This window comes from Drosophila kikkawai, chromosome 3R (assembly GCF_030179895.1).
Source record: "Drosophila kikkawai strain 14028-0561.14 chromosome 3R, DkikHiC1v2, whole genome shotgun sequence".
NCBI lineage: Eukaryota > Metazoa > Arthropoda > Insecta > Diptera > Drosophilidae > Drosophila > Drosophila kikkawai.
This window is the reverse complement of record NC_091731.1, coordinates 15,155,781-15,175,224: the sequence shown is the minus strand read 5'-3', so window position 1 is coordinate 15,175,224 and position 19,444 is coordinate 15,155,781. Positions and strand designations below refer to the sequence as shown.

Here is a 19,444-nt window from a genome sequence, read left to right as displayed (position 1 = left end):
CATTATATATTATCGTAAGTATTCATAAATTGCTGCCTTACCCGGTACTGTGTATTTTCGTACATTCCCGTCATATTTTCCACCCTCGTATATCGTCGCTATACGCCAGGTGCTAATGAATCAAACATGTTCGCTGATTTGTTTATTGAGAGGCTGATTTTAAATTTGCGCAACAAGCGTTCAGATGCCGGCTTAGTAGAAGCAATAAATTAGGAATTTTCGGATTGTTGGGAAAACCACCTACAAAAACGAGTTAATCTAGTTTAGTTTCTTGTAAATCTGAAAAAAATCTGTATTGCTTAAAACTTTACATAGATCATCTGATAATGATAATCGTTTGAAAATAATATATTTAAAATAAATATCTTGTATTATACTTGATATTCTGAACGAGAAAGCTTGGAAATATAAAATGTTGGCTACCTAACTTTTTCCAAGAGCGGACATTATCATGATATATGATTCAGAAAAACAGATTTCTTCGAAATGTATAAGATAAGAAACCGAATCACTTGCAATCTAAGATAATCTCGGGATCAAGAAGAATGGAAAGGGTATCGTATTCCAAGCGATAACAATGACAATGGTTTAAGAAACTGAAAAAACAACGCCTTACTAGATAGCAAATAGGTAAATGGGTATTTATGAACCTAAAATTCTGTTAAGATAACTTTTAGTTAAAACGTACATTTCAATTACTTAGCTTATTATTAAAATTATTTTTTAAGTTATTATATTATTGCCTGAAATATCATCTTGAGTGAAGATATATTTCTAGAAATACCTAAACAGCTTAACAAAATAAAATAAAAGTATTTCTTATAAAATACAAGATATTAAGCCACTTTAATGGCTGTTTATTTGGTTTGCAGACCAAGTCCAAGGAGTGCCCGTTAAGAGTTTTTATAACGCCCTCCAAATCCCATTCATAAACTCGCCCAAAAGTCAAATCCAGGGGCTGTCACACTCAAACACTCACAGATTTTTATTTGGGCCCATAAAGAGCCCACTGCAGATAAGCGCTACGAATGAAGAATTGTTACGAGCTCCCGTTCTCTCTTAGCAGGTGAATTTTCCGCCAAATAATAGCGATTTAAGGGGGGAAATCCTGACCAATGTGGGTTGGGTAACATTTGCAATGGCTGAAAGTTCCCCCAAATTTGTCAGTCAGCCAGCTGATCAATACGAACGGCCGAACGAATAGAGAGCGAGCGAATATGGAAAATACTGTAACGTTGGGGACGTCATTAATCTTGGCCGAGACCGCCAGGGCGACCGCGACTGCGGGTGATAAGCAGCAGTGGCTCCACTCCAGCACAACACCTATTTGGCGAGAATGAGCAGCAGCAGCAGCAGCGGCAGACGACGACAGCGTCGACGACGACGACGACGCCAGTCAATGCCAGAGCGCGAAGCGGTCGCGTTGACATCGGTAGCTGCTCTCCAATAATTCTCCAATAATATTCCAACGCAATCGCCCATGCTAATTGCCGCGCTGTGATACAGACTCAGTGGGGATCCGATGAACGGATCCATCAGCACTACCAATCAATCCAAAGCTCCCAAGTTCTACTAGTGTCAGTGTCAGTGTCAGTGCAATCAATCCCATCCATCCACTTCCCACTTGGTATGTGGAACCTGGGGCTGCGATCGCCGTAACAGCAGCAACAACTGAGGCGACCAAAACACGCGCTACAGGTGTGCACAGGTGATGGCGGCGGTCTCTGTTCTCATTATTCGCATTTCGTATTCGTGACGTTTTCGTTTTGCATCTTTGCGCCACTTTAATTGATTTTTTATAACTGAACAAGCCAAGGGAGTATCTTAACTGGGAGTAAATGTGGCTGAAAAAACTTACAAAACCAACCAGAAACCTCTCACCTTAAATGGAATGAATCTACATTGTAAATCCCCGCGTAAACTAATTCAAAAATAAAAAGTATAATTATATAGTGCGAATGTTTTGTTGTTGAACGGAATACTTCTGGCCGGCCCTGGCCTCTGTTGTGTTTGCAAAAATAATTTAGGTATATTTTTGGCAAGCTTTGAGTTTTGTGTTTGGACTTATGGAACAATATGTTCGTGTTGTATTTTTAACCCACAGCAACAGTCGACGAGCACTGCAGATTCGAGAGATATCTTAAGTGTGGTAATTCATTAGGGCTTAAGTTTTGAGGGGCGCTGGCTTAAGACCCCATTAGAAGAAGTATTCCAGAGACTTGAAACTGGCCCCATTCCGCTTTCAACGAGATTCTTCTTCCCCCAGCGGAGAGTGTAAGGTTTCTGTTATCTGCTAGAACAAATACTCGGATGTGTGTGCCCTCGTGTTTATATATGCTTTTCAAGTACTTGGCAAAATCCGTGTCGTAATGCCCTGACTCAGATTTGCAATTATCAAGGCATTTCAGCTATGTGAAGCATTCTTTTTTATCCCATTGCCCACCGTTTAAGAATTCACTTCCTCTTCAAAGTGTTTGCAAAGAATTCAGGGAACGTGCATTCCCAATTGAAAGGCTTTCGAATCGAATTCATAGCCCTAATTGGATTACTAATGAACACGAATCCAATCAAAGACTCGCAAAGCTATTAAGTTATAATTTGAGACCCATTTAAATTCGTCATGAATATCATCTGGTTTTCAGTCGCAGCCAAAACAAAAACATGGGAAAAATACAAAACGTAGGTATATGTAAGCTCATTTATATGTATTTCGTTCAACAAGTAACAGCAGAAATCAGTGCCAGAGAGCCTGATAAATCCACTTTTCACTCGCTATACGGCCACTTCCTCGTCGACGACTATCGCCAAATCAATGAGAACTGCATGCCAATAAATTAGCAAAAATAGGCGCCATAATAGTGACAAAAGATTAAAATAATGTAATAAATCTTTAGTATATTGAAGAGTTGGTCATGGGAGCTTGGCGTTTATAGCAAAAAATACCCTCATAAATTATTCCGCCATAATCCACTTTGGGGCAGAACAGCTCCTGTGCTCTAGTATTTAGTGTCAGGTTGCCCCAATGATAAGGCAAACATATATGTACATAAGTATATATGTTACTGTCGGTCTATCGCTCAGTTGGGAATTTGTGTGAATCAAAACAAACATTCTACCTACTAAATGAGACACGTTTCGCTATTAAACACTTGGAAAAACTAGACAATGGATTGGAGATTTTGAATCGATTTGCTTCGAAGTTTTTCCCAGCTCTAGTTGGTTTTTCTTTTAAGGGAAAGTATCTATAAAGATATTGAATATATAAAGTACTACGAATTTAAAAATAATATTATTCTTTTTAAGATTTTTAGAGTAAAACAAATAGAACTATTTGTATTTGTTATTATGATCTGTATTCTAAATATATTTTCAATAAACATAAATCAGAATTCCTGCTCTCAGCTATAATCTTCCCTGACAGAAATCGGAAATCAAATGTGATGAGCGTTTATGAGCAGAAAATACAGTTTCCAATCGCTGATATATCGTGCCGCTTTGAATTAACCGCTGATGTTGTGTTACCTGCTCACCGGCATGTTATACACCTGTTATTATTTTGTTATTGTTTCGCCCATTTTAGCGGCACTTATCAGTCGAGATGCTTGCACAGCTTGTTAGGCCCTCATGCTCCGCCCATGGCGAATTCAATAGCCGATACGATGCGATACGTTTGTTTATACTCTGTGTTTCATATTGATTTATTCCGATTCGTTGCAGACACTCTCTACCCTGGCAACCAGCGCCTGCTCCCCCGATCGCTCCGATAAGAAGATAATTAAACTGTAATACATTTCCCTGATGGGCAATTTTGCTACTGCTGCTGCCTGTGCCTTTTGCCGGTGTTAATTAAGCCTTCACACACTTAAGTGTGCCACTTGAGATGTACACAGTCGCATAGGCCGCCTTATCGCCAGCCGGATTCGGCCAACGGTGTAGACAAAAGTAAAGAGTGATCTCACAGATAACGCCGCCGCGGAATCGGAATCAGATTCGGTATCGGTATCAGAGGCAGCGGCAGTTTTCCCAGTCCAAGTCGCCGTCTGCCGGCAGCAGCAGCATATTCATAAATAATCTTTGGCCGCGGCCACATCGGTGCAGATCGGCGGATCAACTCCACTCCCAAGTAGTGGCCATTCAAAAGGAAGTCGGTCTTGTGACTTCGTCGCGTTGCAGATAATTGAATTTAATGCACAAATGAGACCAAGGAATTTGCTTTCATAAAGCCATACGAATCACATGCACCAGTGACGAATGCAATCCCTCAGCTTGCATTGTGTGCCATAGCCGCTGACGCGCGATCGAGATCGAGACCGAGCTCCAGATATTTCACTTCCGAGTCGCCGCTTAGCACTGCCGTCCGAAGATGAAGGTGACCAGGAATGGAGGGCAGACCCTGCTCATTGCACCATCGCCGCAAGCGCGGCTTACGCCCCTGCGCACCTACTCCAATGCCTCGTCCTTGGGCCATCATCATGACAGGACTCCTGGGAGTCCTCTGCCGGAGGGAGATGACGAAGAAGGAGGTCTCGGCTATACCCACACGCTGGTGAGTAAAAAGGGGCTAGAAAATATGCTAAGGATGTTCAGGGATGTCCTGGAAATTAATATACATTTAAGACTTAAGGTAGCAAAGTTTACAATTCGAAAGGATATTAAAGATTGTATATAAGAGCTATAAAAGCTAGCATGTTTACTATCTAATTTTTTATACAATGTAAAACGAAACCTAAACTATTGTTGAAACTATCAAGATATCATTAGCCCTTCTAATAGCTCAAGATTTATCTGGTATCTAGTATCTAGATAGCTTACGCTATTACCCATTCAAGATAATTTCGATCATCATTAATTCAAGATTATATAACAAGTAATTTTTACATCAAGATGCTATCACCTGACACGGCGTCACTCTCTATTGACTTGTTTGTTTGCGGTTAGTTGCATTCGGTTGTCAATATTTCTCCAATGCTGATCAAAGGCATGTTGTTCAATGCTAGGCAATACCATAAATACAAACATAGTTCCGTCTACTCAGAAGTAGAATCGATGCTGGTTTTTCCATTATATTTTCCGCATTTCCCCCGGGCCCATCGCCCCATTCTGTTAGGTTCCACATCAATTTTTGTTCTTGCGTTTTTCGTTGTGCCAAAAAAAAAATTAAAATATTCTCCTTCAGTCGGTGAAACAATAATCTCAATGTGAGTCAGTTCTATTCTGTACTCAAGGGAGCCAAGACGTAGGAAAGTGAATGTTTTATAATGATTTATCTAATATTTGCACTAGCTTCATGTTTTAATCAACGCTCATTTGAATTATTTGTGAATCACAACACCTTTTTTAGTTCCCAGTTATGATTATCGTTAATGTGGTTTATTGAGGGCGCCGCTGAAATCGGTCAGTTATCACGACGGCATTTTTATTGATCGAGAATTGATTGATTGTTTTACAATGGCAATCCGATTCATAAGCGTGAACCGTGGTATATTGCCGTGGCAAATACCTTCAACGGTAGCGCATCAAGTGCTAATCCATCAAGTCGGTTAATGCCATGACGAATTTCCCGAAACGAAAATTAAATAAATATTCGATTATTAACTGAGCCGTAAATACCCGTGCTAATAGGAAAATACATTTATCTATTTAAAGCCCACAAATGTGTTTGCATTAGAGCACCTACACCCCCACTCACCTCACACCAGCACCTGTTTGTTATTAATTTTTTTTTTATCGTAATTGGTTGACTGGAAACTCCCGAGTTGATAATGAATTGTTGTGTATAATATAATATATTTGTATTTACATAAACACGTCGGTATGGCGCTTAGATTCGGCAATTCCAGCCTTGTCACAGTTGGTTTTATTAGCTCGGGGGCTTTACTCGATTATAATTAGTTGACTAGAACAGATTTAAGGCCTGTCACCAATCCGTGAATGCTCTTACTACTGAATACAATTAGATGATGCCTTAAGAGATGCAGCTTCTTGAGGTAAAGGCGTCTTGATCTAAAAAGTAAATTCTAATTGTATTAGGAAACTTTTAGGGAATAGAAAAATATTTTATACACTATATTATTATTATATACTATAGAAAAATATTATAATTAAACATAATTTAATATTTCAACTGCTCACATGTTCGATGAGGGTATAATTGAGTTCAATACGCCTTTACAAACATGTTTTCTTGTTTTATTCTTTCCGCTCATGTGATTAACATGTGACTATTTACTTGTTTTTTCATTTTATTTGCTCGTTTTTTGTTTGTAGTTTGTCATGTGCCTGTCCAATATTGGAATGAGATAATATCCGCCTGAGGAAAATGTTGATCAGTTTTTTTATAATATTAAGAAAACTTCCCCCGAGTAAAACAAAAGGGTTTCTGATTGATTATTTAAATGGAATTGCTGGTTAAATGTTTATTAATGAATTTCCCTTGTAGTCCAGATAAATCCAACGCAAACCAAAATCATCTGAGATATTCTAATTAACACCTTTAGAAATTAACAACAATAAATCTGGGGAAATGTAGCTTATCTTTTGACAGAGGCAATTAAAGAAAAATAAAGTATCTACACACTCGAGCATCCAATTAGGCATCAGAGAAAAACCTTGAAAAAAAAATACAACAAAGAATTCCAAAATAATAAACTGCAATTTATAAAAGGAAATGAGCTTCTCAAGCAATTGATCACCCGATAGCATGAATAAGGCATTATCCACTCCACTCTTATCACGATCCATCCATCAAAATCGTGTCGTTATCAATAATCACTTCGATTTAGTTAGTTTGTTTGAGGATTGCCTAAATGAGAGCCGTCTTATTGTTTTACCATTAGAATGGATGGGAATTATGAGCTCTAGCTTTAATATTTTTAATGGGCCATAGAGATATGCTTTTTTCGCTTGGATCATAAAGTAATCTAGCTAAAATTATATATATTTTTTATGGCCTGGTATTTGCGCTCACGCGCTGGGGATTTATCTTCTGGCCGTGGATCTTGGCGAATGGCCCACATACAACACACCGCGAGATGCTTAGGCACACGCGATATTTGCCCAAAGATTTCATTCAATTTTTAATTAATTTCGGTAGCTTTTGCGGCTTTCATCCTTTTGGGTGTGCGTCAGGTGTTGTTGCCATTCGGCCCTTATCGCAGCTTCTGGCGGATTGGGAGGTGTCTCTAGCACCGCCTGAGATGCTGGCTCCCCAGTCGCCACACAGTTTTAGCCAAGATCACTTTGTTTTATCGCAAGACTGCTAATTTCTATCATATGAGCTCGAAAATGTCGCCTCACAGAAAAGTAAGTAAAATTATCATATCGCCGATATAGCCCGCATACACATCGAATCTCTCGCACTCTCTATATTTGGATGTAAAGGCTTGTGCGATGACTGATCTTAGATTTGGGGAATAATTAATATATCAAAGTTAATTCCTTGTGTATGACACAAAGTTAATACTTCCAAGTAACGTTTCCTTAAGTTGGAGTCATCATTTGATATTCATTACATAGACTTGCTCATGGTAATTCTATATAACCTTTACCAAGGCCAGTTTAAGTGAAATGTTTATAGATTTTATTAAAGTTATTTGAGCTCAAAGACAAGGGATAGATGGATGGAAATGGAATAATGGAGACTAGCCTGAGAATAGCTAGAACAACACCTTATAACAACGTACAAATATAATTAATTAATATATATATCTTCTTATTATTAAAGTTCTTTAAAAAGGCATAAAATGTAAAACATTTTGCAAACCTTATTAAAGACAAGTTAAGACTACAAAAGATTCAATTTAATATGTTATTTTTAGAACCTTCAATAATCATTCCTTTATCTTTATAGAATATATTTGGCATAAAATAGGGTGTCTTTTATAACATAATAGGGTGTCTTTTATGCCAGATTTGAGATTGAGTTAGTGCAAAAAATATGTTAGTAGAATGCTAAAATAAAAATATGAACTATTTTGATACTTTTAAAACCAACATAGAGATCCTTGCTCTATAGGTAATCTGATATTAGCAGTTCCTTTAAAAATATCAATATTTATTATTAAGACTCGAATTTAAACACCTATTAAGCTGTAGCATTATGACTATACTTAACGTAACAGAAACATAATGCCCGATGTCCGCCCTACACTGCTTAATGGGCTAAGCAGTTCACTGATATCTAACAGAATGTGATAAAGCTTTCACTCTCTTAACGGTCGCTCTTAAAGTGTCGATTCAGATTATTCCTACATACATATATCAGTTTCCTGCAAAATATGAAAGTCAAAGATTATGGGTTCTGTTTACAACCCGACTAACAATCTATACCCATTTAGGGCTACCTTGTAAGGGAGAAGGCAGCTTGGATTGACCAAGACAATACTAATAATAATAATAATGAAATTTAAAATAGTGCAGGCGTACTTGTACTAAAACAACCGCTTCACTTAAATATGATAAATCCCAGAGATGCTTCAAGACATGTGACCCAATGCCTAGTCTACACATTGAGACTATTAAAGCAAGTAATCACAATTTATGCGGCTTAAGTGATCCAACACAGTGGGCTAAATGCTAGCAAAGGCTCTCTAAAAATCCTGGAATACTTCAGGATTGGTAACATGGATCACTGAGATCGTAAAAAGTTACTGCTCTCTTCAAGTTATTAAATAAATACTATGAATTGATACCATGATGTATAAACTAGTTGAGAATTTTAGCACACGATTTCTGATGATGCCACTATTTTGAAAGTATTTTATTATTGTAAGCCCTGAAAACACCCAAGATTATTTTTCATAAATACAATCATTAAAAATCCTGTATAGCATCGCTTATACTTTGAACTTTTTAGTTTAGAACTCTAAGGCTTGCTGAACTTCAGGATATTTCTAAAGAATGTAGTCAACTTATTGATACATTTAGCGTTTTTCCATATATGTGGTTTTCTAATTAGGGTAAAGTTTTTGTTTTAAAAAACATATACACATAACAACAGACCCAACCCACTGTGCGCATTTAGTGTCAACCAAGCGCTTGGCATTTTCACTTTTTTTGCCGTTGACCAGACCCCAGATTATTAAATTTATGAAATTCTATTGATGTTTACACGCAAACTTTGACCGCTCGAGAGTCACTCACTGGCCCATACGTACTCGTAGATGTGAACTACTTATAAGTATATCTTGAGACTTGAGACTGCGGCACCAGACGAGTGCGTCGGTGTCTGTGTACTAAATTTAATGGAATCTTGAGTTTAAGCGGCACCGGATTGGTCTCCATCCTCATCACACTATTCAGTTGGACTGAAAACTTTGCCCGGGTCACACGCGGCCGGGAATATCTGGCCATATCGGAATTTAAATTCGGGAAATGAGCCCTATCTGTGCCATGGATGTGACGAAACCGTGTCCGTATCGGTCCCATCTCTGATAGTGCGCCATCGATCGCGTTGAACTGCTATAAACCCATTAAATCCGATCGTCTGTCCCGAAGTTCCGCTCCCTTTCCCGATCCACCACAGCGGATACCTAGCAATATGGTTTACTTCGGCGATCGGCACCGCGATCGTGATCGCAATCGCGATCGAAACAATCAGAAAGTCGAGCGAATCATCCACGATGAGGAGTTCGGGGAGGAGAACGTCGAGCTGGTAGACTCGGAGTGGGCGGACTTCGAGAAGTTCATTTGCCAGTTGCGCAAACGGCGCAGCAGTGCCATGTCCATGGAGGAAGAGCTGCGCCACGTGCAGCGTCAGCCGAAGATAAAGTCGCACGCCTTCTATCCGTGTCCTCCGCCCGCCGAAAATGCCCGAGACTCGGACTCGTCGGACGAGGATGATCCCATTGGATACATCGATACTCTCGTAAGCATTCCAAAGTTCTGGAGGATCTGTGAAAGAAATACGATTACTACGAGGCAGATCCAAGATTTTGCTTGGTAACACAGGGCAATCAAGTCTTATCTATATATATAGGTATATCTGTCTCAGGAACTTGCATTCTACTTCTATAAGTGCTTGTACAGCTGCGGTGAAAATTAAAGAAATGGGATTTAAAATAATAATAATGAAATATGAAGAATATTGTTTATATTATTTTTTATTATTTTTTTTTTTTGCTAAAAGTTATAAATAGAATAAAAAGCAGTAAAGGATTAATTAATATTGAAAGTCAATCGAAGCCAAAATCGATTTGAAATGCTAAGTATTGGTGTTTTTCCATGTTTAATTAAAAAAAAACTTTTAAAGATTAAATTAAGCGTTAGGACACTTTTTTATATTTATTATTATATCTTGTCCTATACAAAAATTAAATATTTTAAAAAGGTTTTAAATTTTTTCAATGGAAAATTTTAAAATAAAACATTATAGGAACGAATTAATTGTACAGGAAATGATAAATCCGTTTGAAAGCTTTTGAATTATTGTTTGACCTGAGGTTAAATGAATCCCACACAAACTTTTGTGGCATGAGGCAATGAACCTGTATAATTTGTATCTAATATATAATTATTTGACTTATTTTCATATGAAACAAAAATTACTTAATTAAACTCACTTTTAAGTTTTGTTTTAAAAATATTTTATTAAAATATATAATTTCTCGATTAAAAAATTGTGCATAACAATCTTCACCTTGACTGTATATATAGACATACATTACGTCTTGTATCGTCGTGATAGTACTACCAATAAGTCTGATTATCCATATTATTTTTATTACCCAATTTCGGTGACGCAAAGAGCTTCAGTTTTTTTTTTATCAATGCTCACGTAGAGGCTGTCGTAAAATATCTTTATTTTTTTAATGAACATCTGTTTAGCTATTGTAAAATATAATTATGCCAGATCAACAGTGATTTAAATTAAGCTCAATGAAACAATCAAGAAAACGCGCCTCCTTTCATTCGCACTGTAGATTTTGCAATAAAATTTATCCTATATATAAATTTTCGCAATTTTGAATTGTTTATTATTCGAGTCTTAACGATATTGAAATTTAGCCAGACGCTGTTTTATTTGCACTTTATTCGGCACACACATCTGCCGTGAAACCATCGATCAAAACAAAAACTTTTTACGATTTCTGAATGGTTTTCCAAGCTTTTCGGTCGCTTTCGCCGCCTTTCCTGCCAGTTCCCCAGTTGACTCTGGCCATTTTCCCGCGTCTATTCGCATCTGGGCCTCCTTCTGTAAAAGCAATGCAAAAGCGGTGTGCGACGAATGACAACGCAGACAAAAGACATTAGCTATTTTTAATCCGATTATAATGAATAGTGTTTATTATATTTAAAACAAGCAACAACTATTGCTCTTGCCACTACCACTAAGGGTAGTAGGGTGCCGGAAAAGAGTGGCCAACAGTAGGTGAGCACTGTGCAAAAACCCCTTTGATTGTAGAGAACCCCCAAAACACTCAAATCAAAAAACATGCGATTATTTCAAGAGCACATCTTAAATTGATAATACATTATCGTGCAATTAAATTTATGAGCCATTTCGAAATACCAAGGCAATTGCTTTTGATGGCCGAGCAGCAGACAGAATTGGAAAACAATTCTCCCCGATTTTCATATTTGTGTAAACATAGCGTTTTTGAATAAGTATTCCTTCGGGCCGTTTTTTAAAAATATTCGACACAGCGTGCTACCCTGGCGCAGCGTCTAGCCAAAAGAAATTTTCAATAATTTTCCACACACAGAGCGGCGAAAGCTCGACAAGTCAGTTTAGTTTCAAAAAAGTTTACGCCACCGCAAGAAGCCTCCTTCGTGGCGGTCGGAAGTCTAGCGAGATCGGAAATCAATAGATAATGGAAACGGTCGTTTGGAAAAGCGGATTAATAGGCAATCTATAGGCAAGCCAGTGCTCGGGGATCAGTTCGATAAATCAAAAATCTATATTCGAGGAAACCCGTGCACGGGGTGCTGCTGTGTGAAATGTTATAAATAAAATTGCAATGAATTTTACAACCGCCGCATTTCCGAGACGGGGCTCAAGGGCAGCTGCGTCGTCCACCTCTAATTACGTCTGGCAGTGAGAATCGGGGACTCATCGTACGTTACCACCACGGCGGCCGAGATAACCGAGAACTAAAAATAATATTGGCCAACAAGATGCGACACAAATATTCGGCCAACAGCCACAGCCAACAACAGCCGCGGGCATGTCAAAGGCCGCCGCCGCCGCCCGAATTCGTGTGACTGCAACTGCAACTGCAACTGCGATTGTGTGACGTGACTTGAGTGTGATTTTTGAGTTTGAGTGCGGGACCTCGTTCGTGTGCATCGCTTGCTTCATGTTTAACAACAGCCACTCGCACCAGGATGAGTACATTCGCGAATACGCCTTCGAGCCGGAGCTGCTGATCAACCGCGAGGACTATCGGCGCAGGGAGGAGCGAGAGCGCGCCCACAAAAATCACTCCACGCCCGTGCGCCAGCGCTGGGATGATATCATTGCCAAGCAGAAGGAGCAGCATCGCAATCAGAGCATCGATCCGCCCGGCGATGACAAGAATCAGATCGAGATCGAGATCGAGGCCTTCTACTATGTGAGTGGCCCCCGGTAGGGCCACGTAGCCGTAGTCCGCATCCGTGTTCATGGCCACTATGCAGCGACACATATACCCCCTTTCATTGACCCTCAAAGCGCAACACAGAAAGAAATCACCCTGAAGTTTTACCCTTAAAATCAATAATGATATTAGTTTGGGGTACGGAATTACATATGTAGTTAGTAAAGTGTTTTGGCAAGGTGATTTTATTATAAAACTGTTGAATTAAAAATATAAAAACAGATTTAAGGAATCTAACTGATAAATTTCTAGGGATTTGAAATCAATATAAATGGTGTCGAAAAGTATGCTACAAAAACTGAACATTTTACACAAATTCTATATAGAAATATTACAAGCTTTGTTCTTTTCCAGCTCTACTTTAAACGCAAATATTTTAAATAGGTTAATCCTACATTGTAAAATGATTTCTTTAAATACCCCTATCTGGGCCATTTTTGTTGCCTAAATTAAACCCGAATTCTTTACAAATAACACTTTAAGCTTTCATTACGACCTGATTCGTAAAGTATATCGAACTTTCTTTATTATTTTCATTTCTAAACATGTATAGAAAAATGTAATTCTCAAATAAACCCAAAAGGTATTTGTTCTTTAGTTCACAACAGACCTCTTGCACTGACCATCAAAGAACATGCACAGAAAGAATTTACCCTGAAGTTTGTCCTTCAAATCAGAAATATAAATTTGATTCGCTATCGAAACTAATGCAATTTTATATGTGGAAAATCGAAACAGAAAGTAATTTAGTAAATAGATTCTATAGAACGAATTCATTCTGAATACATTTTTATGTTTGATATACTCAATCTTAAAAATTCCTTAATAATTTATTCTTTCACTTTAGACAGTCTAACCATGAGATACCACAAAACTTATAATTAATTCGTATTTTTTCAGTTTATTTTTAAATTTTATAGTTTGATTTCAATTTATAGTTTCAAAACAAAACGAATGATCTATAATTTAAATGCTTAGTGTAGTTGTCTGTGCATTTCCTCTACTTTGTCATCAGTTCTCTTGCTCTTGGCATTTGTCTAGAATGCTTAGAGCAGACGTTTTTGTTTATTTCTAAAAAAAATACAACAAAAATATATTTATTTAGGTTGATTATAATGTGAAAATATGGGTACATTTAAAGACTCTCTTCGCAATGCCTAACAGTTAACGAATTTATAATTTTCCTTAACAGATGTATGGTCGTTATACCAAAGATCTAGGAGAATTTGCCAAGGATGAAGCCAGAAAGCTCAAAATACTCGAAAAGCGACGAAAGCAGGAAGATAAACAAAGGAATAAGGTAAAATAAAATAGAACGCTTTAGCATCTCTCACCCACTTACAGATAATATATTATTATTCACGAACTTGCTCTCGATTTGAATGCAAACTATACGAGAAAACTAAATATTAAAGGTATGATCATACAAGAGATATTTATCATCATGTCAAGTAAATTTAAAAGGTGGCCCCATGTCCCATGCCTGTACCTCATCTGTGGGGATCCTCGAGAACGTATCAGTTTATAAAGCAGCAGTGCTGGGAAATATTTTCAGGAACTGCTAGGCAAGCATTCGACGCGGGCGAAGCGGGTGTCCTCATGGATCTGGAAGCACACGATAGCCCGGCTGGGCGAGGACTGGGTCTTCCTGGCGCTGCTGGGCATCATTATGGCGCTGCTCTCATTCATCATGGACAAGGGCATATCCATCTGTACAAACGGTAGTGTCGATTTTAATCGATTTTTAGCCAGATTTTAGTACCCATTACGTGTCTATATATCTATATACCTCCAGCGCGCATTTGGCTGTATCGCGACCTGACGTCACAGCCTTTTGTTCAGTACATCGCGTGGGTCTCGCTCCCAGTCTGCCTCATATTATTCTCGGCCGGCTTTGTCCATCTCATCGCACCGCAAAGTATAGGTAAGCGTTTGGATTAACAAGTTTTAGAATCTCATATATCATGCAATAGTGTTGAGTAGTTTAATTTTGAAAGTTTTCCTACCCCTAATAACCAATTGTACACCTTAAAAATGTCTTAGTTTCCTAGAAAATCCTATTATCCCAGAAATCTTATCAGTTCCTAAGGTTATATCCAACATACTATAGACTTATTTTCAGTCCCTAACCCACTTTTACAATCAATAATTCAATCCCAAATGCCAAGTAGTTTAATTTTCCAAGGTTATATCTACATAAATTGTATAATTGAGCTTATTTTCAAACGTAGTTTGCTTGATTTAATAAATAAACTTTTTACTTAAATGGCCTCATAACTTTCTTGAACTGAAATCGGTTTTCCAAAATTGTAGAAATTGTATGAATTTTGTGCTTACTTACTTTACTTCTATGGTTGATTAGGGTAAAGGAACTAAAAGTTTGAAGTCTCTAAGAACAATTTCCAAGTGGACTAGGCTCTTTTTTCCCACAACAAAAAGCTCTAAGAGATCTCGTAGGGCCCCAGGGGTTTGTTAAGTTTGATATAGAAGATATAATATTGATATTGACCCACACATAGTACCACTGCACTCCGGCAGCTGCCCACTCCAAGCACTCTTGGCACCATCCAAAAGAAACTGTGACCCCCCTGTGTCTGTATGTTAAATACTCGAACCACTAACAACTCAGCTTCTTGCTCCTCAACTCCTCTACTAGTCACTAATCCATGCGAGTATGATCAATGCAAATCTATATAACCACAACCAAAACCTGTGTCTAGGTTCCGGTATACCCGAAATGAAGACCATACTGCGCGGCGTTCAGTTGAAAGAGTATCTCACATTTAAGACATTAGTGGCCAAGGTGATTGGTTTAACGGCAACTCTGGGCAGCGGTATGCCATTAGGAAAGGAAGTAAGTATAAAAATTGATCTCACACTGCATGCCACATGCCGCTGAGGCGCAGCAAGTGCAATTTGGAAAATCTATCTACAAGTCTCGCATCCGTATCTGTGTCTCTTTCCGTGCTTCCCCAGGGTCCTTTCGTACATATAGCAAGTATTGTAGCACAATTATTAAGTAAACTTGTCACATCATTCCAAGGCATATATGAGAATGAGTCGCGAAACTCCGAAATGCTGGCGGCAGCCTGTGCCGTCGGTGTGGGCGCCTGCTTTGCCGCGCCCGTCGGTGGTGAGTAGATATCTCTATGAGATAGCCTTCCCTCCTACATTTGAGGATTTTCTGATAATGATCCTCCCACAGGTGTGCTTTTTAGCATCGAAGTCACCACCACGTACTTTGCGGTGCGCAACTACTGGCGCGGCTTCTTTGCAGCGGTGTGCGGCGCCACTGTCTTCCGGCTCCTGGCCGTTTGGTTCCAGAACGCCGACACTGTACGGGCCCTGTTCCTCACGAACTTCACCACCGAGTTTCCCTTTGATCCCCAGGAGCTGTTTGTCTTTGCCTTGATTGGGTAAGTCTTTGGTCTGAGAGTTTTCTTCAGAGTGTAAGGTTTTACTTCCCGTTCCAGGCTCGTGTGCGGTCTGGGTGGCGCCTCCTACGTGTGGGTCCATAGGCGATATGTCCTCTTCATGCGCTCCAACAAGCGCATGAACAAGTTCCTGCAGAAGAAGTAAGCTAACTACTGTTCATTTGCGGTGTTCCTTAAGCTAACTCCCTTTTAACTTTACAGTCGCTTCCTGTATCCTGGCTTCCTTGCTCTGCTGGTCTCCAGCATATCCTTTCCCTTGGGCACTGGTCAGTTTCTGGCCGGCGAGCTAAGCACCCACGAGCAGGTGACGCAGCTCTTCAGCAATTTCACATGGTCGCGCGATGACCTGACTGTGGAGCAGGCGGCAGTGGTGACCCACTGGATGACCGGGTACACCAGCGTGTTTGGAAACTTGGTTATATACACCCTTTTCACGGTTGGTGTGACTCTATGAGGGAAGTAACTCTGTTACTGAGCAAACCCTTGTTCTCTTTGCAGTTTATGTTCTCCATTATCGCCTCCACGATACCAGTGCCGTCGGGCATGTTTATTCCGGTTTTTAAGATCGGCGCTGGATTCGGTCGGTTGGTGGGCGAGTTCATGGCGGTTACCTTTCCACATGGCGTCCGGTACGGCGGTCGGTTGTCGCCCATCATGCCCGGGGGCTATGCCGTGGTCGGGGCGGCCGCCTTCTCCGGCTCCGTGACGCACACGGTCTCTGTGGCCGTGATCATCTTTGAGATGACCGGCCAGATCACACATGTGGTGCCGGTGATGATTGCCGTGCTGGTGGCCAATGCCGTGGCGGCGCTGCTGCAACCGTCGATCTACGACAGTATTATATTGATTAAGAAGCTGCCGTACCTGCCCGATCTCCTGCCCTCCAGCTCCGGCATGTACAGCATATTCGTGGAGGACTTTATGGTACGGGACGTGAAGTACATATGGCACGGCATCTCCTACCAGAAGCTCAAAGAAGTCCTCAAAGCGAACAAGACGCTGCGCTCGCTGCCGCTGGTGGACAGTCCGGACAACATGATCCTGCTGGGCTCCGTGCAGCGCTACGAGCTGATCAAGATGATCGAGAAGCACATCGGGCGGGAGAAGCGCATGGAGGTGGCCCAGAAGTGGCAGAAGGAGGCACAGGAGCGGGCCCTCGAGGAGGAGAAGAAGAAGCAGGAAGTGGAGCTAAAGATGCGACGTCCTTCACGATTCGAAGTGCTCCCGGCTCCGGACATTCTCAGCCTCCGGCAGATTGCCAACGATGAGATGCTGCCGCCCAAAAAGCGAGCGGAGACGATGCACAGTTCGCTGGCACCCAGGAAGTCCATCCTGAAGAAGACCAACTCCTTCAACCTGAAGACGTATACACCGCAGCCGTTGGCCCATAGTCCCAGCATCACGCCGTACACCACGATAACGGGAAACTCTGAGTTCCGCATCCGCTCGGCCTTTGAGGCCATCTTCAAGAAGTCCACCACGCTGCAGGACGTCCAGCCGGATCCGGAGACGGGCTCTCTCTCGCCGGCCGCCAGCCACAACGAGGTGGAGGTCCAGCGCACTCCAAGCACTCCGGGTGTTTCCAAAAAGGTTCAGCTGGTAAGTTGATACATAATGGAAGTTATTTTGGGTTAGTGGGTTGCGTTTTCCGGAATGTCAATCTGGGAATCTCTCATTTCAAGCATGCACAAAGTAATTGGAATTTTGTTACCGATCAAATTATGCTGGTAAGTAGGTTCCATAACAACTAACCAACTTCACTCTCCTGTCATTCATTAAAAATCCAGTTAGATTTTAAAAGTCTTAAAGAGAAATGTTAACCCCATTTAATATCTGCAAGCAAGTAAACCCCATTTCAACGGAACCCACAACATTGGTAAGCCAAGATGGTATAAATAATAGTAGAAAAGCTTGAAATGTCAAAGGTAGAACTACTTTACAAAGTAATACATAAGTTTAATGCATTCACAAAGCCTGCTGAAAAGGATAGCACGGAAATTGCATTATCAAATAGTGGGGATAAGTCAAGCCCATCACCAGATCGGCGGAGCATTAAGTTTAAAACAAATAAAGTAGCAGATGTAAATAATTCGCCACAAATAGTTCCCAGAGAAAGGTGCACGAAAATTCGATTTGCCAACGAAGTTGAAGACCAGAGTTCGCCTTCGCATAAGAAATGTTTTGCCAAAGAACTGAATGGTATGGGTTACTCCATTGAAGATATCGATGAAGTAGAAAATCCGGAAACCGAAGGCCAGGTGATTATATTCATTATGCTCGAGAGACAATGAATAAAATAGTAATAATTACTAACTAAACCTAAACAAAACCCTATTTTGATTCTTTTTTGTCTTGACTAATCCAAAACAAGAGCGTTCAAAAGACGAAGTCAGTGCAGTTGGTAGGTCTGGGATAAATTAATTACTATTTTGCAATTACTTACTCAATTAAATATAATTTATTTTTATTTGCAGCCCAGGGAACGAGTCATTGACATGTCGCCGGAGGACCAGAAGCAGTGGGAGCTCGAGGAGATGTTAAAGCCCATCGATTTGCAAAAAGCCAATGTGCATATCGATCCCTCTCCCTTCCAGCTGGTGGAACGCACCTCCATCCTCAAGGTGCACTCGCTGTTCTCCATGGTGGGAATCAATCACGCCTATGTCACCAAGATCGGGCGACTTGTAGGCGTGGTGGGCCTCAAGGAGGTAAGATTTAAAGGATCATTTATAGAAGAACTCGTCCTTATTGTACGATTTCCATTCAACAGTTGCGCAAGGCCATCGAGGACATCAACAGCAATAACTTCGTGGCCCCCACCCGTGACGAAGATGCAGAGGAGAAGCCTGCAGTGGAGAAGCCTTTGCTGTCGTCAAACGCCAGCGACAAGGCAGTGGATATGACCGTTACCTCGATGGACTCGGCCCTGTCCAACTCCGAGAACTGTTCGGACATTGAAATGGAGCACATAAAGCACACGGATAAGGGCGCAGTGACGCTCACCATGCCGTCACAGGAAGCATCTAACCAGGGCCCAACAACGGCGGACACAAAAGCCACAGAGAACGGCGGACATGCTTGAAGCGCAGATGAGATCCGCCTGCAGAATAGTACATACGTTACGTATACGTCATATGTTTGTAAAGATCAGCTAGAAGAAAACCTATCATAAGTTATTTCTTACACGAGTTAGTCATCAATGTTATTATGTATTTATATCTCGCTAGTTCATAATGTCAAAGATATCGTGATTTATATATAAGTTGAAAAGAAAATTAAGTCACCAAACGAACTTTACTGCTGGCTTTTATTTGGATTTACTGATGAGGGACATTCTGATGTGATAAACGTAATTAGCTTAATTTCTTTGAATACATTTGGAGCTCTTAGAGAGTTTAACTTGTCAAATAAGCCTCATTTAAAAATACCAGCTTA

The 19,444-nt window shown here is 40.2% G+C and overlaps 1 protein-coding gene across 14 annotated transcripts; it reads left to right on the top strand.

The window, feature by feature from the left end:
- The first annotated feature begins 1,179 nt into the window (after nt 1-1,179).
- Nucleotides 1,180-19,301, top strand: ClC-a (chloride channel protein 2). Of its 14 annotated transcripts, none has more exons than XM_070286558.1 (17): nt 1,180-1,698; nt 3,718-4,546; nt 13,768-13,875; nt 14,131-14,296; nt 14,371-14,499; nt 15,296-15,429; nt 15,552-15,708; nt 15,781-15,991; nt 16,049-16,150; nt 16,211-16,445; nt 16,508-17,608; nt 17,692-17,736; nt 17,850-17,885; nt 17,983-18,267; nt 18,381-18,410; nt 18,484-18,717; nt 18,780-19,301. In XM_070286558.1, exons 2-17 carry the CDS (start codon nt 4,364-4,366, stop codon nt 19,089-19,091), a joined length of 3,468 nt encoding a protein of 1,155 aa, XP_070142659.1. In that variant the 5' UTR covers nt 1,180-1,698; nt 3,718-4,363; the 3' UTR covers nt 19,092-19,301. The 14 variants fall into 14 exon arrangements, 13 of the variants coding, with proteins under 13 accessions (XP_070142659.1, XP_041631975.1, XP_070142665.1 ...); XM_041776041.2 differs by having other exon boundaries at nt 1,180-1,708; XM_070286560.1 differs by lacking the exon at nt 1,180-1,698 and having other exon boundaries at nt 4,405-4,546; nt 14,112-14,296.
- Nucleotides 19,302-19,444: the final 143 nt, after the last annotated feature.

Coding starts and splice junctions, on each gene's coding strand:
- ClC-a (XM_041776037.2), top strand. CDS start 9,539: ATGGTTTACTTCGGCGATCGGCACCGCGATCGTGATCGCAATCGCGAT. Junction 15,430..15,551: donor GTATGCCATTAGGAAAGGAA/GTAAGTATAAAA, acceptor GTGCTTCCCCAG/GGTCCTTTCGTACATATAGC. Junction 17,609..17,691: donor TTTCCAAAAAGGTTCAGCTG/GTAAGTTGATAC, acceptor TCTCATTTCAAG/CATGCACAAAGTAATTGGAA.